The 24,106-nt window shown below is 41.5% G+C and overlaps 1 protein-coding gene across 3 annotated transcripts in view; it reads left to right on the forward strand.

The window, feature by feature from the left end:
• BMPR1B (bone morphogenetic protein receptor type 1B) overlaps positions 1-24,106 on the forward strand; it is a 393,880-nt gene that overhangs the window by 363,683 nt on the left and 6,091 nt on the right. For all 3 annotated transcript variants that reach the window (XM_053609422.1, XM_053609511.1, XM_053609343.1), the window contains 3 exons: positions 3,442-3,634; positions 4,375-4,672; positions 20,493-20,668. In XM_053609422.1, the coding sequence (XP_053465397.1) occupies positions 3,442-3,634; positions 4,375-4,672; positions 20,493-20,668 (667 nt within the window). The remainder of the gene's footprint in view (positions 1-3,441; positions 3,635-4,374; positions 4,673-20,492; positions 20,669-24,106) is intronic.

Genomic DNA, 24,106 nt, shown 5'->3' on the forward strand with positions numbered 1-24,106 from the left:
CAAGGGAGTTCCCATTTGGGGAATTGCAGCTGTATCAGCACAGCGGGTGCCGAAGCCAGGGAATGCTGTGACTCTTAAGACTCCCGGTAGTCCTGCCTTGGTGATCTTGAGTAAGATACCGGAGAATTTCCTGGGTTACCAGGCTTAGTCCCTCACTATCTTTTCTCAAACTCTGTGCTGGGCTGCTGGAGCAGGGGAAGAGGGATGTGGGCAGTCCTTCATGGCCATTGGCACAGGTCACACCTGAAGCCAGCCCAGTCTCCTCCAAAGCCTGTGGTGGCTGTGCCCTGGCTACCTCTGATGTATATTCAAAGCCCTAGGGCCCTCAAGTTAGCAGGTGGTGAATCCTGGTGTGGGTCCTTCCCTTTAGGGAAGCAGATTTACTTCTGGCCCAGGGTGGGTCCAGAAACGCCTTCCAGGAACTAAGGCTTGGAGTCAGGCTTCAGTAGTCTGCTTGGGACTTTGATTTTCACTGTGGCTGAACTGGTACCCAATTTACAAAGCAAAGTCATCTGAATTTTCACTGTGGCTGAACTGGTACCCAATTTACAAAGCAAAGTCATCTGAATCCTTCCCTTTCCTTTTCCCAAGTGGAAGAAGACTCTCCCTGAGCTGTGTTCCCTGGAGTTGAGGGGCACAGGCACTGCCTTGGTTGCCACTGCTAGTTTTTCACTGGGTCATGTGCACCCCAAGTCCATGGGCTCTAGCCAGCACAGTCACAGTAATTGCCCAAGGACTGTAGTCTTTTTTGGCTGACTGCCTTACAAATTTAGTCCAGTTCCCAGGCTGCTTTTGCGGTATGGCTAGTTTGAATGTTCCCTCCATGGGCACCAACAGAATTCTGCCCTGTGCCAGGGAAGCCCTGGGTTTTGATGCAGAGTTGCGCCATCACTTCACTCTCCCTCCTCTGGGCACACAGATTTTCTCCCTGCTTGGCAAGCTGGCGTGGTACTGCCAGGAACCTGGGAGAGGGGTGGCATGGGCAGTGCAAGATTGTCTTTTCCGCCCTCTTTAGCACCTCTTCCTTTGATACATTGTTAAAGCCAGGCCATATGATCACTCACCTGACTTTTGGTTCCTTCTGAAGGTGCTTGCATAGATAGTTGTTGAAATTGGTGTTTATGAGGAGGGATCGCTATTTGGCCATCTTGATTCCTAGGAACACTTTCTATCTTTGAGATAATTGTTCCTATTCTGTCGAGCATTACCGATTCTGTCAGTACTTATATTGAATTATAAGTATCATAATTATATATATGGTAATTAGAAAAGAAGTGGGCACACAGCTGTTTATGTTAGGAAATAGTCCACAGACTTACATGAAGAATGCTTTGTAACATCTATACGGAAATGTTGTAATATTTCTTTAATAAATGTGGGTGAGTAATTCAGTCGCCTGAGTGTTTGGCTCCCAACTGCTCGGTGCTTGTGGTGCCTCTGTCACCTCCTCTAGAAGCGGGAGCGCAGAGTGAGGTTGGCCACCTCTCAGCATGTCTGACTGTAAGGAAGGAGGGCTGGGCTGCACATACGCCCTCTTGCTTGTCCTCACCAGGCTTCAGTGGCTTTGTGACAGATCGGCAACAGAGAAAAAAAGACTATCTTTTCCCAAAATGCTTTTAATCTGACATTAGAGCCTATGATGGTTCCAGCAATATAGTATTGCCTCTGTAATTGATAAAATCACCCATTGTGAAAAACAGAACCCACTCTAGTTCATAGACATCTGTGGTAGGCAGAAAATTGCCCCCCAAACGCACATGTCCCAATCCTTCAGATCTCTTACTTTACCTGGCAAAGGGGCTGAAGGTTGTTGATCAGCTGACCGTGAGATCAGGAGATCGTTGTGGATTATCTGGGTTGGTCAGAAGTAATTGCAGGGTCCTTAGAAGTACAAAGAGAAACACTTTTAAGTTTTTATTTGATGTAAAACGGATCTCTACAAGAAGTACCTTCCAGTTTTCTGATAAGATCTCATGAGAATTCTATGCTAAGATTCTTTGTGTGTTCTAAATTGCGCAATTTTAGCAGATACTTAGCTCTTTCATTGATAGTAGCATTTAGTGACAGTATTAAAATACATTAAGTGCAGATAGGATGAACATTATGTGATAGGAGGTTTAACCTCCATGCCAGTTAACTCATATTTCCCTTTTCTTTGTCTCTACTATACTCTTTGTGTCTTCAGAGTGCTTTTATAGCTTGGTAAAAAAAAAACTTCATCTCCAATTTGCTACTTCTCTCGTTTACTCATTAACTTTTCTCTTTAGTCTGCTGTTTTGCCTTTCTATTTTGCATTTTTGATTTTGACAATTAACTGTTCCACTTAAAAAGTGTATTTTTCAATAATTTTTTCTTGCTTACTTTTTATTCCATCTCCTACTTCTTTACACATTTCATATATAGTTACTTGACATTTGGTATCTGCAAATTCCAATATGGAATCTGAAGTCGTCCAATCTATTGGGTTGTTTCTGTTGACTCTCATTTGTGTTGGCTGCTTCTCTTTGTTACACGAATTTTTTTTTTTCTGTGAGATTTTCTCTTATTCTCCCTTCTTTTCTTTGTTCCCTTTTCTCCTCCTACTAATGCCTTACTTCTTAGAGATTAGCTTTATTTCTTTTATCCATGTGTTTATCCATGTATTTCTTTGATTTTTGATCAAGTTGTATGGTGGCAAAGTACTACTGGCCGGGTGTAGGCATAGAATGAAAAGTGTAGGGTTAATGCTTTCCTCAAGAGAAGGTTTGTATTTGAGAGCCAGTATGTGCTACCAACAACCTAGGGCAATTTTAGGGCCATTTGATGGTCCCAGCTGAATGCTGCAAAACTAGGTTCAATTCCTCTAATTTTAAGGGGTCAAAGACTCTAGATCTCAATGTTGGTATTTTTCTTTGCTTAGACTGCAACCTGGCTATTTTGGATATGCTTAATGCTTATTGTTCCTTGCTTTGGTCTCAAATCTTTTCTTCTCTCCCTCCCTCCCTTCCTGCTTGGAGATTTCTTTTATTTCCTTGCGTGCCTAACGATGCATTTCATTGCTCTGATATATTTTATGTATGATTAAGTGTATGTTGGTAAAAATCCCTTCAGAGTATCTAGTATCTCATTATAGGCAGAGTGAAAGTATTCTATCAATTTCTGTGAACTCATTAATTTCTTTTTCTCTATGAAAACTATAATTGGTAAAATGAAATATTTAGCAATTTAGAAACAATATTTCAAAAATTCAGATCTTAAATATGTTTTTTAAAATATGATCTTAAATATGTTTAAAAGAACACAGCATAAATTAATAAATAAATATAAATAACTTGTCTATATAAAGAAAAGTACTGGCTAAATATATTTTAAATGCAGTAATTGTTTCTTCTCTGTGGGAAAAAAGTTAAACAAATCTGTAGTGCTGTGAATACACTAACAGTGTGTTTTGGGATTTAACAGGTCCAAAGGACTATAGCTAAGCAGATTCAGATGGTGAAACAGATTGGAAAAGGTCGCTATGGGGAAGTTTGGATGGGAAAGTGGCGTGGCGAAAAGGTAGCTGTGAAAGTGTTCTTCACTACAGAAGAAGCCAGCTGGTTCAGAGAGACAGAAATATATCAGACAGTGTTGATGAGGCATGAAAACATTTTGGGTGAGTAAAAGTCTGTAGTGCAATGTTCAGGGTTTCTTAGCTTTCCTCTGCCTTTCTGTTAACATCTGCATGCTAACTCATCTGTCTAGACCCGTTATGAAATGTATTGAAGTTTTCTTCCTGGCCCGAGCCCAAGAACGTCATAAGCTTCTCAGGGGAGACTTCACAGGAGGAATGACTAAGGCACTTCTGCGAATGAATGGTGGGCTGGAAATGGAATACTCTCAAGTATTTTTTCTCAAGAAACAGCAAATGCAAATGTAATATTGGAATTTTTAGGGTTTCTTAGGGATTTGAAAGAGTATATTTTAGTTTAAATGTTGGGAATAGTTTGTAGGAATTTTATCTGCAGGATTTATTTCTATCAAGAGTTTATCTTGACAATCGATTTATATTTTATGTTCTTAATTTAGGAATGGTCTATCTCAGTTGTTCAAGTAGAAAGAGAATGAGAGTGTGGGGTGCCTTAAGCCCCTGTTTTGTAAACAATGTCTTCATCAACTACTGGTCAGAACGAGAGCTTGCCTTTAGCTGCACACTCTTAATCTCTCTCTACCCCTACAATTTTGCTTGTCTCTGATTGGCGTCAGTAATTTAATACCGTCAGAGCCACAATAAGAAAATGAGGTAATATGTTCAACAGAAGATACCTGTGGGAAAGAATGATTTTTGAGAATATGAATTATTCCTGCTACTATTCAGAAAACACCACCAACCCTTTTTGTCTTGTTTCCTTTTAGGGTTCATTGCTGCAGATATCAAAGGGACAGGGTCCTGGACCCAGTTGTACCTAATCACAGACTATCATGAAAATGGTTCCCTTTATGATTATCTGAAATCCACCACCCTGGACACTAAATCAATGCTGAAGTTAGCCTACTCTTCTGTCAGTGGCTTGTGTCACTTACATACCGAAATCTTTAGTACTCAAGGCAAACCAGCAATTGCCCACCGAGACCTGAAAAGTAAAAATATCCTCGTGAAGAAAAATGGAACGTGCTGTATAGCTGACCTGGGTCTGGCTGTTAAGTTTATTAGGTTAGTATTAAAGTGAAGGTGTATACTTTTTATGATTCTTTCTATCACTTTTTATAGATTATACATTTTATAGCTCAGTGCTTCCAGAAAATTTAGAAGAAGAGGAATTTTATTAATTTAGACTTTTCTTTGGAAAGGGAAAAAATACCACACATGTCATTGGCAACGCAGCACGTTTGGGTCAGTCTTGTAGTTTCTGTCCTCATTCCTCATCGAGTGACCTGGCTTAGGGACTCTTCACGTAACGTTTGCAGCTGTTGTGAAGCTAAGTGCAACGGAGGTAGCTAATGCTGGGCCAGAATTCCTGGCCAGAATGCTGCATACCATTTGTTAGTAGGAAAAAGTTTCAGGAACAAACTGAAGATTTGGTTGGGGTAAAGGCAATGATTTCATGTGGTATGGCAAGGGAAACTTGCGTAAATGTTTTACGGGAATGTTAGAAACTAATAAACAAAACACAGCTATTATTCAGCTCTGTGTCATCCTGTAGCTTAAACAGTGAATGCGACACATAGATACACATGCCAGAACATGCTGTAAACAGTGGTTTTCAGGCCCCTGGGGCTCCTTGGGGTTACATCAGTAGCTTCTGCACCGTAGGGAAAGGACACATTGAGTAGTTGGAACTCTATTTTGCTCACTTTCACTTTAATCAGAAGGGCTCCTTTTATCTCCAAGATCATTTAATCACATTGTTCTGTTTGGAAAACAAAACAAAATGAGTTTGCAAACTGCTGGTGTAGAGGGAGCATCATATAACTACCTTTTTAAGAACCCAGTTTCGGCATAGCCTTTATTAAATTGTTAGACCCTGCGGTTTTTCTAAAGAAAACTCAGTAGAATGTGGAGAAGGGAGCACAGAAAAGCCATGGAGATGATTAAAATTTTGGAAAATAAAACTCACGGGAAAGTACTAATGGGTTGGTACTTTCATCCAGAAGTAAAAGTGTAATTTAGTAATGGACCCCAAATATATAAAGGTCTTCACCATTTAGAGGATGGCAAATTGAAATTCTTGATCTTCAAAAACAAAGCAAGAGGACATTATTTGAGCTGTAGATTAAAGTTAGAAATACGAAATTCTTGCTAGTAAAGATTATTAAATCCTCTCTGTCTTCTGAATTCTTTGTCCTGAACTAAAGTCCAAGTCTCTGCTGTCAAAAAAATGTCCACAATGTTCCTCAAATTACCAGCCATTCTCTTCTTCCCTCCCCAGTTCAATTTCTCCAGAGTCCAAAGGCTAATTTGTTTTCACCACCTGGTAATTAATAGTTGCCTTGTGATTTGGCTTCTGCTCCATCCTTTCCTGACTTTGCTTTATTGAGAGACCCCATTGATTTTGGTCACCAGTGGCCTTTTTTCTTGCTGTCACACTATCGGCAGCACCCAAACCTTTTTCCTCCTGTTTTCTTGATGTACCTTTGGAATCCAGGTTCCTCCTTCTCTCTTTCTCTAGGTTCTGCTCTGTTTTTATTCCATATGTACTTTGCGGAATAAAGTTTCCTAAAGCAGGGGAAAACCACTGCTTGGTTTCCTGGTATGTCCATTTTAAAGCATGGGTGTCTAACATTTTCTTTATAACCTAATTTTTGATTCCATTGAATGAATTCTGTCTTTCGATAGTCTCACTTGTACTGGGCCAGTTTGAGCTCCCTGTATCATTTTTCTAGATTCTTGGGTAAAATATTTTGTGGCTTCTTTTTGTTTTTGTCTTACTCTTCCCAATCTTTTCTATGTGCTGCCACCAGGTTTATTTTCATAAAGCATAATAATTTCATGGTTTCCCATGGCTTCGAGTTAAAATGTAGTTGGAGTCCTTGGTGCAGTGGACCCTACCTTTTCTGAGTCCAGACTATTCTTTCGCCATAATCCCACCACATTTCTAGCCTTCTGCTATATTTATTCTGAACACCTCCTATTTCTTACACTGCCAAGTGTTTTTAACATGCTTTTGCCATTACCTGAATACTCAAATCCCTTTTATGTCTAGATAACTATTACTGATCTTCACAATTTCTTCCTTTGAGAAATCTTCTATTATTATTCCCTATTCTGTGTTCTCCATTGGGACTCTGTCTGTCTTGTATTATCATGACATTTCTCGCACTGTTGTTCTGCAAACATTGACCACTTAACTGTCACTCCCAGTAGAGAGTAAAACCCCTGGAAGTGGATCAGAAGTGGTGTATGAATTCGAATTCCTAGTGTCTGTCTCTGGTGCCCAATACTTAGGTGTTGCTTAAAATTTTTACGTAATGGATAAATGATTCCATATGGACTGCATTTTTCCTAGCTCCAGAAATCCTACACATTCTGGACTAAATCTTTCTTTCTAGTTTTATACTCTGCAAACTCCCCAATTTATATGCTTTCCTTTGTAAAACTGGACTGAATGTGAGTTTTATTCTTATATACCCTGTGTTTACTGATGCCTTGCTTCTGATTGCATGTCCTGGTTTGTCCATGTATCTTAATCCCATCTCATAGTTGCCTCTAAGTCACTTCATTCTTACCCCAGCTAAGAATAAGGGCACCATCTTCTATGATCCTATTGTAATTTCCAGGTCCTTGTCTGCCTGGTTTTGTAATTTATTTGGTACGTGCCTAATCTTTACTACTAGTCATCGGGCATCTTGTGAGCAGGATCCAGGCCAACTTAATTAATATATTTCCCATTTCTCATGACACAGTGAGAGATCCATAATAGGTATTCTAACATTGTTTTGAATCAATAAATGTAGGCAACAGCAAAGTAATCGACAGCTGATCGTCTGTATAGACCTTAAAGCAAACAAGGAAGTGAGTATCTGTTATACAAGGTCTGACAATTAAGTTCACAAAACTCATCCTGGAAAAAGTGCTGTATACCTCATTGCTGAATATCACTGCAGTCACCTTTGAAGTACTCCCCTTAGGAAGCTATGCACTGACACCAGTGCCTAGTCCACCCTTCAAAGCAATTTGGAACTCTTTTTCTGGAAGGGCCATCACATCAAAGTTGTTGTCATATTACCTTTGATGCCCTGACTGTCATCAAAATTCTTTCTTTCAATATTTCCTTTATCTTTGGATAAAGAAAAAAATAATTGGGGACTATATCAGATGAGCAGAGAGAATGTTCTAATGCAGTTATTTATTTAATGTCTAAAAACACCCTCATTGACAGTGCTCTGTGAGCTGGTGCATTGTCATGATGCAAGAGCCATGAGTTGTTGTCCTAGATTTTCAGTTAAGATTTTCCGGTTACTTTATGAAAGTTTACTTGGTCTTCTATGCCTCTCACAGTCTACCAATAATTTTGATGCACAATTTGATGATTTTTTGCAATGTTTTCAGCAGTTCTGCACATTACTGATCTCTCTTCATGAGTGACACCTTTCAGTGTGCTCAGAATATGTTTAACCCATTTATATAGTACTGTTTGCCTCATGGCATTATTCCTATAAACTTGGACTAACATGTCCCTGATTTTATTTCCACTCTTGCCAAGTGTAACAAGAAATTTAATCATTCTTCGTTGCTTTAATTCAAGCCCTGACATTCTTGTGCTGGCACACAAAAACACGCAACACTACTCCTCAAGACACCACCACATGTTGATATGAACACAATTGTGAGATGCTGATAAACCAAGGTTGTGAACCTTCACTGAGTTGTCTGTACAGTGCTGCCAACGTAAGTGCATGGCGGCAAGTTCGCAAACTCTTTCAGATTTCATATTTATGAAACTTAGTTTTGCTTCATATAAGGGGAGTGAACTAAATGACCTCTCAAATTTCATGCAAAAACCTGATTCTAGGAAGTAGAAGGGACTACTTTAAGAGAAAATTCAGAGATTTATTTGGCATATGTTGACTAGTACATCAAGAGTAGAAAGAGCTGAAGCTGCCGGCGTAGATGCTGGCTGTGCAGACTCTTATGGCTAAGTGTCCTCTGTCATTAATTAGAGGTTGCATTTGATAATCTCAAAATTCCTTCTTATATTTCTATTTTCTATGTTTCAGAATTTGCTCTTCTCAACTTCTGAGCCTGACTTGTCAACCTTGCTTTACATGTTTATTTGGTTTCTGTTCTTTTCCTGACTTTTATATTTTACATGTACATGCGTGTGCACATGCATAGAGACAGTGTTTTATTAAAGGCAGAGTTATAGGTCACCTAGCGCTGAATTCTCAGACTTGATATGTGAACTTCATGTGAGAACTTAATCTGTACCCTGGTCTGTATGTAGTGGTAAGTGGTCTCTTAGGCTTTTAGGTCATTTCTGGGAAGATCCGAGGGAAGTTGAGAGCCACAGAGAGGGAGCAGACAATGCCTTAGAGATTTTATGCTAATGTAATTTTTTTAAATCCTGTGTTGGTTTCCTCGTGTACTCTCCTGAAAATGATGTAAGTGCTGATACATTTCCTGCCCAGCAGAGATTTAATCCAGGTGATATGCAGGCAGGCCTCACTATTACCCCAGCCCTCTCCTGTGGAATGCCTCGAAGGAACTTAACAAAGCCTTTCGCTTTTCACTCTGAAGAATCAAGGAACCCTTCTGATACTTCAGTGTCAGAATAAAATATTTTCTTACAGGAAAAAGAAATCCTGGCTTAGGCTCTCAGGTATTAAATTTTAAATAAAAAGCCTACAGTGAAAACTAGGCTATTGCACACACATCCCTTGGCTGATGATTGTTAAATTGTGCAAGTGTAAAAGAGATATGTGACCTCGCCCAGAGGGTGCTGAGTTTCCTGAGTCTTTCTGAAGTCAGTATTTTTAGCCTTGCTTTTGGTTTATATACTTACTGGTTTGTTTGTTTGTTTGTTTGTTTTATTAAATCATAGCTGTGTACATTAATGTGATCATGGGGCACCATACACTAGTTTAAAGTGATGTGGTCGAGTGACTCATGGAAGTCACAGACCTAAGCTCATTAGTGGCAGAGTCGCACTCTAGTTGGGGTTTTTGCAGCCCTGTCTACCTTCTGTTTAATTAAAGAGTTTTCAGTCCTGAAGTTCTGTTTCTAAGAACCTCTGCGATTTCTCAGGATGTAATCATAGCAGCATTAAATCCTGATGAAAATTGCTGCAGAAAACTCTCCTCATTGGTGAACATCTAACTGGGGAGAGTTCATGTCAGCAAATCTGTTCCACAGCTATCTACAAGATGCTACAGGAAACAAAAGGATGTACACAGCTCCTTTCTGTGTAGGCTCGTAAGAAACATTCATCCTTTGGGGTGGGATGGGTAGAAAATAGTCTTCCTAAGAAGTGATTTAACATCCTCCAATATATGCAGTGCATAGGTAATTCCAGACATCACTTACAAGCCTCAAGCAAACCAAACCAGTGGCCTCACGTGTCTTCTTGCAACCCTCCATTCTTTGAAATACAGTTTAAACTATACTTTAGCTTTTTTGTGTTTTATTTTTTATTTTATTTACTTATTTGAGACAGAATCTCACTGTGTCACTGGGTAGAGTGCCGTAGTGTCATAGCTCACAGCAACCTCAAATTCTTGGGCTCAAAGGATCCTCCTGCCCCAGCCTCCCAAGTAGCTGGCATTACAGGCGCACAACACAATGCCTGGCTAGATTTTCTATTTTTAGTAGAGGCAGAGTCTTGCTCTTGCTCAGGCTGGTCTCGAACTCCTGAGCTCAAGCAATCCACTGGCTCTCCCTCCCAGAGTGCTAGGATTACAGGCATGAGCTAGTGTGCCAGCCGTTTTTGCTTTTTAAAAAAGTTTTTTATATTATTAAAGGTGTACAGTGTTTGCTTCTCTTGTCTTTCACTGTCCGTTGTCCTTTTCTTTCCCTTCTCCCTTGCTCTCCCTTTCCTTTCTGCTCTAGGCACCAGCAGCCAGCAGGAGGACCCTGGCATGTGCCAGTGGCGCAGGGAGGTGGAGCCGCCATGTCGGGCTGACAGCTCTGTCAGCGCTCGCCTCTCAGGACCATGTGGGTTCCGCTGTGCTGTCTTGAGACTCTCACTTCCCCTGATGGTACAGTGGGGAATGTGCTCTGTGCTAAAGCAAGCAGTGGGGTTTCTTTTCTTCTTCCTTTTTTCAAGCATAACATTGCTTACCAGAATTCCTGGTATGGATTTATGATTAGGAAGTTTAATTAATGTGAAAAACACTTAATATGAAGCTAATAGAGATACTATATTTTTAAAAACTCCCCTTTATTCTCCATCCCCCGAATAAAAATCTTTTGTCTGCCCTTCATCAAATGCATGAGGGCCATGAATATAAGGCATGTGTTGTTCACTGAGACCAAAGGGCGACTCACGCTTCATTCTCCACCCTGCCTTCATTCTCCAACCTCCAGCCTGTGACTTCCTGCCCACAGTGACACTAGCACCTCACCGCACATGGCCACCAGTGCTGTACTCGGGCCATGTGGGGGCAGCACACTGGTCCAGGCAATAGGGAGTGCACTGCTGTAGGTGACAAGACTGATGACTTCTCACCTTGTGCTTTTCATTCTCACCATGTGCTGAAGTTGTAAACAATGTTGGTGGTAAAATATGTCCCCTGCCACCCTCTCCTTGATATGTCCCTCCCAGCGCCTTCATCAGAGGGGAGGAAAGTCTTAGTTTTGTATCTTGTCATTTTCTCCCCCCCCTTCTCTGAGTCAGAGTCTTCTCCTTTGCTCTCCACCCTAAAGCAGTAGATAGTCTTGAGCACTGTCACTTTGCGTCCTCTCTGGGTTAGAAGAGCCACTTGGAGTGTCTACACACTTAGGAAGCCCTTTGATCGTCAGCGTAGACCTCCCCTTACAGTCACCTCTGTGATTTTGGTCAGGAAGATGAAGTAGGTTTTCATGCCTCTTCACGCAATCCCAGCTGAGAACAGCTGTGCATTTTGAGACTCAGGTAAAGTTAGACTTGAACATGCCCATTTCTCCTTAGTCCCATAGGGTCATTCACGGAATGTCTAGGCATTTTAAGGAGCTTGTTTTCCTCTTGGGCGTCTCAGCTTCATACCTGCACATACGCTGTGCCTTTCTCTTTTATGCAGTTTTTTGGCTGGGGCTGGGCCTGAACCTGCCACCTCCAGCGTATGGGGCTGGTGCCCTACTTCTTTGAGCCACAGGCACCGCCCTACACTGTGCCTTTTCCACATAATGTAGTTGCTGGTTCCTCGCATCCCCAAACACCACCAGCTCAAGGAAGAGTCTTTACTAGAGATTGTGTTGGAAGGCATTGTATAAAATGTAGTCCTAAAATCATGTCACCATGTCATTTTTCCTCAGGTCCCCCCCACCCGTAGGGCTTAAACATCTTATCATGACCCTAGGCCAAAGGTCATGATAAGATGACTCTTGTCTCTCTGGCTGACTTCTCCACTTTCTCACAATCTCTCAAGTTTCTGGGTTTTTTTTTTTTGTGTGTGTGTGTTTTAATTCAGAAAATTATAAATATTTTTATTTTATCCTGTTTATTGAGAAAAATATCCATTGAAGTGTGATTCTAAAAAGATACTTTTTTTTTTTTTTCCTGGAGAGGAATTTACTTGACATTTCTTAATTTATTTTCTTTAAATTTTTGTTTTTTCCTGATTCTACCCAAGTGTGTATCTCGTTGGTACTCCCATTGCCAGAGACAAAAGCCATATTAGGTCTAGTGGGAATATTAGCTCTAAAAGCATAAATAAATAAAATGATCTACTCCTGTGATTCTCGAAACCCTTTTCTTTAGCCATGATGACCCTTTCGTGTGAATATTTCCGACCCTTTTCCATGGGAAAGGAGAAGGGCGATCACATTTCTTACTCAGTGAAGGCAACACCCACGGTTTTGATGAAATATTCTCAGTTCTCTTTGGTGGGAACTCATCTTCTCTGTCATTTCATTCCGTTTATTTAGACTGTGTTTTGGTTTTCTGCTTCTCATGCCTATAACTTACTCCTCAATCATTGAAATATACATGTTTCTAGTTCCTCCTGCTCCTGGTTTCTTTTTTCTAACATTTAATAAGATATTGTATATTTATATTATAAATGTTATGAAATATATAGAACAAAATATGAAGGATCTATCCATGTAACAATTTAATATTAACAAATGTTAAATAGTGACCTTATTTTTCTTTCTTTTTATTTTTATTTATTTTTATTAAATCATAGCTGTGTACATTGATATATTCATGGGGCATCATTCACTAGCTTCACAGACCGTTTACCAAGTTTTCTTTCTTTTTAAAAGAGGTAAATGAAGATAGCTGTTGCATTCCTCTTCCTGTTTCATTATCTTGTTTCCCTCCCAGCATCCCATTTTTATTTCTCATATATGATTTTACAATTTGACTACATACATAAGTAACCATTAGAGTACACAGTGTCGTTTTGTGTTTTTTATTTTTTCTTTGAGAGAGAGTCTCACTTTGTAACGCTGGGTAGAGTGCCATGGCATCACAGCTCACAGCAGCCTCATACTCGTGGGCTTAAGTGATTTTCTTGCTTCGGCCTCCAGAGTAGCTGGGAGTACAGTTGCCTACCACGACGCCCAGCTATTTTTAGAGACAGGGTCTTGGTCCTGCTCAGGCTCTAACTCCCGAGCTCAGGCTGTTTACCCGTCTAAGCCTCCCCGAGTGCTGTGAATACAGGCATGAGCCACCGTACCTGGACTTATTTTGTGGGTTTACAGTTATTTTTTATGACTCTCCACCCCTTACTTGCTACCTTTTTTTTTTTTCTTTTAGAACATGAGAGTATACTTTTATTTTATATTAGAGAAAGGGCAGAGGGTGGAGGGGAAGAAAGGAGAAAGAGAGAGAAGAGAGCCGAGAGCAGGGAGTGAGAGAGGGCAAGATCCCCTGCTTGGTGTCGGCTTTTCTTGCCAACCTTGTATCTCTCCCTGGTACTCCCTCCGTGGACAGGAAGTTGGAGGGTGCTGAAGGTGCCCTCCCAGCAGCCTGCCTCCTCTCTCCATGGCCCTGCACCTCTGCACGCTGTGTCTCACCCTTCCAGGCACCATGCCGTGTAACTCGACTCTGTTCTCCTTTCCTTCCTTTATTCTTGGTGCCCTGGTATTAAATCATTTTAATACTTATTTTTGGCCTCAAAGATTAATATGAGGTCAGTTTTTCTCTGCCGTTATTTGGGAACAGGTAAGATGATGTTACCGAAAATCTAAGAAAGAAATTGTAGTTCAATTATTTTCTGCTATACACATGTGCCTTAGGGAAGAAGGGACAGAGTTACATGTCTTGGAGGATCTCACACGTTACAATATCAGATACGAATTACTTCCAATGAGCATGTTTGTCATTTAAATATAGTGCTAACGGCATTTTCCTTTCGGTTAATAGCGATGTTTTGCAAAATTAATTTGCTCAACCAAATTCTGTTTATCCTCCTTGATACTGGTAAGCTTTTATTTTATGGCATCCTTATAATAGAGATTTAAATATTTCTCTTTAAACTATCCATAATGGCATTTACTGTAAACAGGCACTTTTCTTCTTTTCTTCTTTCATTGCGGGTGTTCAATCTTCTTTTTTCTCTGGTGCACAAAGGAGTAAAAATGAGTTGTTTTCGGCCACACGTTAAGTAGACAAACCCCAAGGAAGGCTGATAAGCAAAAAAAGGTCTGTGTATATCTTTCCTCACATCCAACACCACAGATAAGCAACAAAGGTCCTCACAAAGTCAGCTTGCCACCCGTAGGCCATGGATCGGACACCCCTGAAAATATGTTATTTTCCCTGCCATGTAAGACATGCTATGAGTGGAGGTGGATTGGGGCTGTATCTTTTAGGGACCTACCAAATGATTTAGATAAACATTTGGGGTTTAAAGGAGTTTATAATCTTAAATTATAGGACAGATTTATTCAGATAATACCAGGGAAAACGCCCATGGTGGGGGGCGCAGGGGAGGAGACGGGGTAGTGTTCAGCATGTGTGGCCTCAGGAGGGAACTGGTTTTTGGCGTTTGCTAGACATTCACAATCCTTGCTTGTGTATTTTTGCAGTATTTGAGGGAAAGAGAATTTAGTCTAGCCTTACAAATCTTAATTCTAAATTAGGTAACAGTTACCTCTTAGTATGCTAATAGTTTCCAGTATCCCTTCCTGATCTCCCAAATCCAAATAAACCTTAGGGAGCTAAGGGTAAGAATGGAGTGGAATTGCCTAAAATGTTTATTGATGGTGGTCAAGGTGTATTTTTGGCCTTGCTCACTGCGCTCCCATGGGGCCTTATCTTAAGACCATTCTTGGTTCCCATTGAGCACATGATGTGGAATATATTAATAGTTTAGGCCCTTAGCCATCTTTCCTTATCCAAATCCCCTGATTTATTTTTGGTGCACAGGATTCTTACCTGGCGCAGCTACTGTCGTCCACTAATGATGAAAGATTTTTATTTAGGTGGAACGTTAATTCTTTGCCTACCACGTGTTCACACCACCAGCATCCGTAGGGAGAGAGATTCTCTCACGTTGGAGGTGGATCAGGAGAGAGAGAGATTCTCTCACGTTGGAGGCGGATCAGGAGGGAGAGAGATTCTCTCACGTTGGAGGCGGATCAGGAGGGAGAGAGATTCTCTCATGTTGGAGGCGGATCAGGAGGGAGAGAGATTCTCTCATGTTGGAGGCGGATCAGGAGGGAGAGAGATTCTCTCATGTTGGAGGTGGATCAGGAGGAGGTGGATCAGGAGGGAGAGAGATTCTCTCATGTTGGAGGCGGATCAGGAGGGAGAGAGATTCTCTCATGTTGGAGGCGGATCAGGAGGGAGAGAGATTCTCTCATGTTGGAGGCGGATCAGGAGGGAGAGAGATTCTCTCATGTTGCATGTAGATCAGGAGGGAGAGAGATTCTCTCATGTTGGAGGCAGATCAGAAGGGAGAGAGATTCTCTCATGTTGGCGGATCAGGAGGGAGAGAGTCTCATGTTGGAGGTGGATCAGGAGCGAGAGAGATTCTCTCATGCTGGAGGCGGATCAGGAGGGAGAGAGATTCTCTCATGTTGGAGGCGGATCAGGAGGGAGAGAGATTCTCTCATGTTGGAGGCGGATCAGGAGGGAGAGAGATTCTCCCATGTTGGAGGCGGATCAGGAGGGAGAGAGATTCTCCCATGTTGGAGGCGGATCAGGAGGGAGAGAGATTCTCTCATGTTGGAGGCGGATCAGGAGGGAGAGAGATTCTCTCATGTTGGAGGCGGATCAGGAGGGAGAGAGATTCTCTCATGTTGGAGGCGGATCAGGAAGGAGAGAGATTCTCTCATGTTGGAGGCGGATCAGGAGGGAGAGAGATTCTCTCATGTTGGAGGCGGATCAGGAGGGAGAGAGATTCTCTCATGTTGGAGGCGGATCAGGAGGGAGAGAGATTCTCTCATGTTGGAGGTGAAACAGGAGGGATAGAGATTCTCTCGTGTTAGAGACAAAACAGGAGGGAGAGAGATTCTCTCATGTTGGAGGTCTATCTGGGGAGAGAGAGATTCTCTCATGTTGGAGGCGAAATAGGAGGGAGAGAGATTCTCTCATGTTGGAGGTGGATTGGGGGGAGAGAGATTCTCTCATGTTGGAGGCGAAACAGGAGGGAGAGAGATTCTCTCATGTTGGAGGTTGATCTGGAGATAGAGAGATTCTCTATTTGGAGGTGGATCAGGAGGGAGAGAGATTCTCTCATGTTGGAGGCGGATCAGGAGGGAGAGAGATTCTCTCATGTTGGAGGCGGATCAGGAGGGAGAGAGATTCTCTCATGTTGGAGGCGGATCAGCGGGAGAGAGATTCTCTCATGTTGGAGGCGGATCAGCGGGAGAGAGATTCTCTCATGTTGGAGGCAGATCAGCGGGAGAGAGATTCTCTCATGTTGGAGGCAGATCAGGAGGGAGAGAGATTCTCTCATGTTGGAGGCGGATCAGGAGGGAGAGAGATTCTCTCATGTTGGAGGCGGATCAGGAGGGAGAGAGATTCTCTCATGTTGGAGGCGGATCAGCGGGAGAGAGATTCTCTCATGTTGGAGGCGGATCAGCGGGAGAGAGATTCTCTCATGTTGGAGGCAGATCAGCGGGAGAGAGATTCTCTCATGTTGGAGGCAGATCAGGAGGGAGAGAGATTCTCTCATGTTGGAGGCGGATCAGGAGGGAGAGAGATTCTCTCATGTTGGAGGCGGATCAGCGGGAGAGAGATTCTCTCATGTTGGAGGCGGATCAGCGGGAGAGAGATTCTCTCATGTTGGAGGCGGATCAGGAGGGAGAGAGATTCTCTCATGTTGGAGGCGGATCAGGAGGGAGAGAGATTCTCTCATGTTGGAGGCGGATCAGCAGGAGAGAGATTCTCTCATGTTGGAGGCGGATCAGCGGGAGAGAGATTCTCTCATGTTGAAGGCAGATCAGGAGGGAGAGAGATTCTCTCATGTTGGAGGCGGATCAGCGGGAGAGAGATTCTCTCATGTTGGAGGTGAAACAGGAGGGAGAGAGATTCTCTCATGTTGGATGCAGATCAGCAGGAGAGAGATTCTCTCATGTTGGAGGCAGATCAGGAGGGAGAGAGATTCTCTCATGTTGGAGGCGGATCAGCGGGAGAGAGATTCTCTCATGTTGGAGGCGGATCAGCGGGAGAGAGATTCTCTCATGTTGGAGGCGGATCAGCGGGAGAGAGATTCTCTCATGTTGGAGGCAGATCAGGAGGGAGAGAGATTCTCTCATGTTGGAGGCGGATCAGGAGGGTGAGAGATTCTCTCATGTTGGAGGCGGATCAGCGGGAGAGAGATTCTCTCATGTTGGAGGCGGATCAGCGGGAGAGAGATTCTCTCATGTTGGAGGCAGATCAGGAGGGAGAGAGATTCTCTCATGTTGGAGGTGGATCAGCAGAAGAGAGATTCTCTCGTGTTGGAGGCAGATCAGGAGGGAGAGAGATTCTCTCATGTTGGAGGCGGATCAGGAGGGAGAGAGATTCTCTCATGTTGGAGGCGGATCAGCAGGAGAGAGATTCTCTCATGTTGGAGGCGGATCAGCGGGAGAGAGATTCTCTCATGTTGGAGGCAGATTAGGAGGGAGAGAGATTCTCTCATGTTGGAGGCGGATCAGCGGGAGAGAGATTCTCTCATGTTGGAGGTGAAACAGGAGGGAGAGAGATTCTCTCATGTTGGATGCAGATCAGCAGGAGAGAGATTCTCTCATGTTGGAGGCAGATCAGGAGGGAGAGAGATTCTCTCATGTTGGAGGCGGATCAGGAGGGAGAGAGATTCTCTCATGTTGGAGGTGGATCAGCAGGAGAGAGATTCTCTCATGTTGGAGGCGGATCAGCGGGAGAGAGATTCTCTCATGTTGGAGGCGGATCAGCAGAAGAGAGATTCTCTCATGTTGGAGGCGGATCAGGGAGGCAGAGAGATTCTCTCATGTTGGAGGTGGATGGGGGGTGGGGGGAGAGATTCTCTCATGCTGGAGATAGATCCGGGGGAGAGAGATTCTCTCATGCCTGAGTCGGGCTTTTGTAGCGCATTTTTAATTGGCTATTTCGTCCAGATTACTACTCAGCCTCTTCTCAGCACACTTTTCTTTTCTTACCATTTACCGTTTAGATATATAAACAAATGAGATTTTTCTGTTATACTAGTAAAAATAGAGAAACAAACAACCCCCTTTTCTAGTTTTAGAAACTAACCCAGAACATTAAGACGTATGTTTGCAAATGGTAGGAAATACCAGCTGTTTAGTTATTTCCATTTTTTAAGAAATTTACACTGAAACTTTTTTTTTTTTACACTTTTTTGTTTGAGAAAACAGGCTAGTTGTTGCTCCTGGAACACCAGAAGGGGCCTAATTACTACCTAATTACTACACTGATGACATATCTGTTGAAACAGTGTTAGATTAAGGATTTTAGCTTGAAGTAAATTTTTTTTTTTTTTTATTGTTGGGGACTCATTGAGGGTACAATAAGCCAGGTTACACTGATTGCAATTGTTAGGTAAAGTCCCTCTTGCAATCATGTCTTGCCCCCATAAAGTGTGACACACACCAAGGCCCCACCCCTCTCCCTCCGTCCCTCTTTCTACTTTTCCTCCCCACCCCATAACCTTAATTGTCATTAATTGTCCTCATATCAAAATTGAGTACATAGGATTCATACTTCTCCATTCTTGTGATGCTTTACTAAGAAGCTTGAAGTAAATTTTAAAGGTTCTAAAATTAGGCTTTGTGTTTATGTTTTAGGAAATGTATTTTAAGATATACATAGGACTCCCTGCCATTCTCAGAATTTTCCCAATGACACTACGTGTTTTATGTTTTACCAGAGACTGAGGAAAAAGGATCAAAGCCAGAGGCTTTTTTCTTTCTTTCTTTTTTTTAAAGCTATTAGGGTATTAGTAAATGTGGTGGAATAATGTGTGGTATTTGATAGATAAATCTGTTTTCCATATTGAGAAGAAATAACATTTAGATGCTTGAATTTGAATGTAATGAAAAGGAAAAACACGAATTTTCAGGTTTTAGGGGGAAGATCAGGAGATAGGAAGGTTTATTCAAGGTTTTCCACATACTTTAATAATGAGTTTCTGAGCTTTTTCTGTTTTATAGTTTCCTCCTGTGTCAGAACCGGGGTACGTTGCTTTTCTTCCTTGCTTTACTCTCTGATGAGAGGTGTTTAGTATCTAATATGTGTCTCGGACCGTGCTTGCAGGGATTTCACATGTTCAAGCTGATTTAATCATCTCACGAGCTCAGATCTCTGACTGCAGCTCGCTGCCCTGAGACAGTGGCTCCTGAGTCCCAGTCTGCGGATGATTGTCCCTTCATCCCTTCAGCATTAATTTTCTCCCCCTCTGTGGGAGGTAATAGTGAATGGGCCAAGTTGCGAAATTTTCAAAAAGCTAAAGATACTATATTCCAGGGTGGTGCCTGTGGCTCAAGGAGTAGGGCGCCGGCCCCATATACTGCAGGTGGTGGGTTCAAACCCAGCCCCGGCCAAAAAAAAAGATACTATCATTCCTTAATTTTTCTAAAAACCCCAGAAACCTAAATATCATTTTGTTCATGAAATAATAGTGATAGCGGAAAGCTTTTTGAGGTATTCCTGCCTTGTTAAAGTAAAACACTTGCTTGTGTTATTGGTCTCCAACCCCATTTTTTTGCTGGTTTGTAGATGTAAGAGTTTCCCAACAGCTGGCTTAAACAATACTGTCTCAAACAAATTAAATTGGCATGTATGCATACCCATCTTAAGAGCAAAGCTATCAAAATATGAAGAGAGGAAGGTTTTTTTTTTTTTTTTAAGATATTTAATAAATATTTAGCAGTGGGTTAGAGTTTGAATTTGATCTAGTGGTAATGTAGTTTTATATGTGGCAGCTTCATTTTGACTGAATCTCATCTTCAGTTTTTTGTTTTTTTTTATTAAATCATAGCTGTTACATTAATGCAATCGTGGGGTACAATGTGCTGGTTTTATATACAATTTGAAATGTTTTCATTAAACTGGTTAACATAGCCTTCACGGCATTTTCTTAGTTGTTGTGTTAAGAGATTTATGTTATACATCTAGTAAAGTTCACATGTACTCTTGTAAGACTTCAGTTTTTTTTTTTTTTTTTTGAGAGGTGGGATTTTGCCATGTTTTCCCGGCTGGTCTCAAAGTCCTGGGCTCAATTTCTCCTACCTCAGCTCCTCAAATGGCTGGGACAGCAGGTGCACACCACCTCTCCCAGCTGCCCTGTACATGGTTTCTAACATGATTATTTAATATAGCTTTGAAATGAAATATATTTCAAAACCCCTTTTCTTTTCTTACAGGTTTTCCTTTCCCCCCTTCTACTTGTTTGGGAATCACCTCCCTTGGTCATTTGTTGGGCCTGTTCAATGCTAATAACGCCTTGCTTTACTTTTTCTCTAGTGATACAAACGAAGTTGACATCCCACCCAACACTCGGGTGGGCACCAAACGCTACATGCCCCCAGAAGTGTTGGATGAGAGCTTGAACAGAAATCACTTCCAATCTTATATCATGGCCGACATGTATAGTTTTGGACTCATCCTCTGGGAGGTTGCTAGGAGATGTGTATCGGGAGGTAAGAAACAGTCACATCTTTGCAAAGCTACTATTAGCAGTATTGCACATCCTTTCTTTTTGATCCGAAGTCAAAATTCTCACACTGTCTGCACAATCATGTTTCCTTTTATATTTCTCCTCTATTTCTATTGATGCAGTCACAGTACTCGCAGGAAATGATACTTGACATCTTAACCTGACTGCCTCCTTCCCTCCACCTCCTACTGAAGAGACTCTCCTAGACACACTGCCACATTCCCTTGCCTTGTCAGAGATCACCCTCTTCTCTCCTGCCTGTCATCTCCCCTCACTCTTGGGCTTTTTGCCCAGCAGTTGCTCTAGCAAGTCAGACCACTCTCCTGCCCCTCCCAGCTTCTTCTCACCACCTGGTGTGCGTCAGCCTCACCTCCAGTGCTCCCCCCACTCACTGCTACAGTAGAGATGTCTGTAGGACATAAATGCAACTCCCCTGTTTTTTAACTTCTGTACAACTTCTCCACAAAGCAATTTGAAAACGTCAGCTTTTATCAGAAGTAAATTAAAACATCATCATATTGTTATTGTTCATTGTAATTTTTCCACAAATGTAAGGATTTCCTAGTAAGAGTCGTTCTATAATAAATAAGAAGACATCTTTAAATATTCAGAAGTATTACTGGGTGGACTATTTTGATTGCTGCATAATCTGTCTTCCAGTAAACTCTGATACCTTTTAGGTGAGAAGCTGAGTTTCAGGCTGTTGCGTTTCAAGTGCCTTGATAAATTATTCTGCAAATGGATGGTTGTGCTCATTAAAAACCTTGGTGCGGCCATTGTTCCTCACAATGGCCTGAAAGATGAGTTTGCCCAAGATTCTGAAAGTGTAGCAGACACTTAACTAGTCCTGAGATTTGTTCTTTAACCTGCTATTTGTTACCTGTAACACCTGGGGCAAGTTACTGAGCTTTTCTTTGTTTCCGTGTTCCTCTTTTAAGAATGAAGCAAATTATTGTATATTGTACACAACCTCAGATGGTCGTGTGGTTTCCCTGAAAGAAAATCAAAGTTACTTGGCACATAAATAGCACTGAACACATGCAAACCTTTATTATTAATAATTTTCATTTTGATTGGTAGAGCCATAACATATTTAGCATCGTATGTAAATATAAACAAGACATAGTCAATCAATAGGCACTCACACTGTTAGAAAGATCATCTTCAGTGATAAAATGCCTTCTCATCGGCGTGGGAATTCTGGGCTTATTATAAGCAATTTGAAATAGAGCACGTTCCTCTGTAGTGAGAGAACTCTTTTGCACAAAAGGAAAATTTAATGCAGGAAATTTTCTCCAACCAGATATTAAATAAATCTCCCACCATAAGTATGACAAAGAGAAGAAGTAACCCAAATAGAAATTAACTAATCCCCTGTGCCTTGATTTCATACTTTGTAAAGAGTATATATTTTTTAATAATATGCTTACACTTAATTAAGGTAGGTTTATGGAAGTTGAGGGATAAGAAAGTACAAGATTACGTTTCCTTGAACATTTATAGCAAATAGGGCTACAAGAAGCCCACATTGGAAAGCCTGGGGACCTAATATAGGAGAAATGATTTTCAACTTTATGTAAAGAGCAGAGTGTTCATTGCTTTGCTGGGGCTGTCTTCGCAAATGGAGATTTGAGAGGTACTGAAACATTTTCTTGTCCCTCTGAGATGCTGAAGTCCCAGTTCTGCCCATACCTATTGAACTGAAGCCCCCAGGTTCAAGTTTCTTCATCTGAATAGTTTTTGAGAATTTGATAAGGTGCATTATGTAAAATACCTATCTCCATCCTTGCTATAAACTTATAATAGGTTCTCAACACATGGTTTCTCTTCTTTTTCCAGAGAAGGAAAGCACACACAATTCTATTCTCTAACACTTTCCTTTATGAAGACATTGATGTGTTTTGGGCTTGTATTTCTAGTCCAGCCACTTTGGGGTGAAGGAGACACATCCAGATGTAGGCCTTTCCATCTTTGGAAGGAAAAAGGAGATAGAAAGTTTTGAGGTTGCAAACACAGAATTAAATGTTAGCTAACATGGGTAAGTTTAAAAATTTGATTATGTGCTAAGGAGAAAGGGATAAGTCCTATAGTTCAAAGCCAAAATTTGATCAATACATAATTCCTGCTTTGTCTGTTGTGGTGTATACACCAGGAAAAATAGGAGATGAATTAAACAGACATGCTCTTTGCCCTCCAGGTGTTTCCAGGGGCATTGGCCTGAGGATTCAGAAGGAAGGAAGAACGGAGATAAACCAAGTATCTCTTTCTCTCCTGTGTGAGGCCTGTGATTTTAGGATCTCCTATGGAGAAAAACAATGAGAGGAAATACTAACTAACTAATACTAACTAGATCATGCATATAGTTAAGCCGCGTGGTCACAGCAGGGAACAGAACAAATCATGAGTTGGACTGGTCTGAGAAAACGTTGGAACCTTCTGCTCCTTTATGATTTTATATGGGTTCCCTGAGTTTATAAGAATGGGTATTACGCGGACCCCAGATTTTGCCAGAGTAAACCCCTGTTGAATTAATGATGTTCTGCATAATCTGCCAACTTGATGATATTGTTTTCATAAGGTGGAAACCAGTGACAGCTCTGTAAATGATGATTTGAGATAGGGAGTAAGAGAAAAGATTGTTCAGAGCCACATACCCTGAGGATGGGGCTGCTTGTAATTACTGAGAGGAGTTAATCAGAGCGAGCTAGAAGACACAATAGCCTGCGTTTTTAAAGGACAAAAGGAAAGAGGTAGAAAAATTAGATACTAGGAAAGATGAAATGGGATAGAAGTTAGCGGGGTAAGTGCCATTTTCGTAAAGACGGCATAGATCTGTATTTCTTAATCCTCCTTTCAACAATATGTGCTGTTCTAATAGTAATGTATTCCTTGTCAAAAAGTTTGGATAAATACAGAACATTTATTCCAGAACATTTAAAGGAGAAAATAAAAATAAGAAAACCTTTACACTTAAATCAGGGTTAATATTTTTGGGTCCATATAATTTTTGAGATTTTTAAGGTGTCAAAATGCATTCTTTCTTTCTTTCTTCTTTTTTTTTTTTTTCTTTTGGGACAAGGTGTCCGTCTGTCACCCAGGCTAGAGTGCAGTGGTATCATCATAGTTTATTGCAAATTCGAACTCCTGGAAAGTGATTATCCTGCCTTAGCCTCCCAAGTAGCTGGGACGACAGGCATGCACCACCTTTCCTGGCTATTTTTTTTCTATTTTTTTGTGGAGAAGGGGGTCTTTCCCTCAGGCTAGTCTTGAACTCCAGCAGTCCTCCCTCCTCAGCCTTCCAAAGTGCTAGGTTTACAAATGCCCAACCCACCTTCTTATGAGTAAGGAGAAAAATTATAAATCAGACATTTTGTTCAATTAGGAAGGATACATTCCCAAATTTATTATGGTGATAGTAATA

Source organism: Nycticebus coucang, chromosome 1, assembly GCF_027406575.1.
Source record: "Nycticebus coucang isolate mNycCou1 chromosome 1, mNycCou1.pri, whole genome shotgun sequence".
Lineage (NCBI taxonomy): Eukaryota > Metazoa > Chordata > Mammalia > Primates > Lorisidae > Nycticebus > Nycticebus coucang.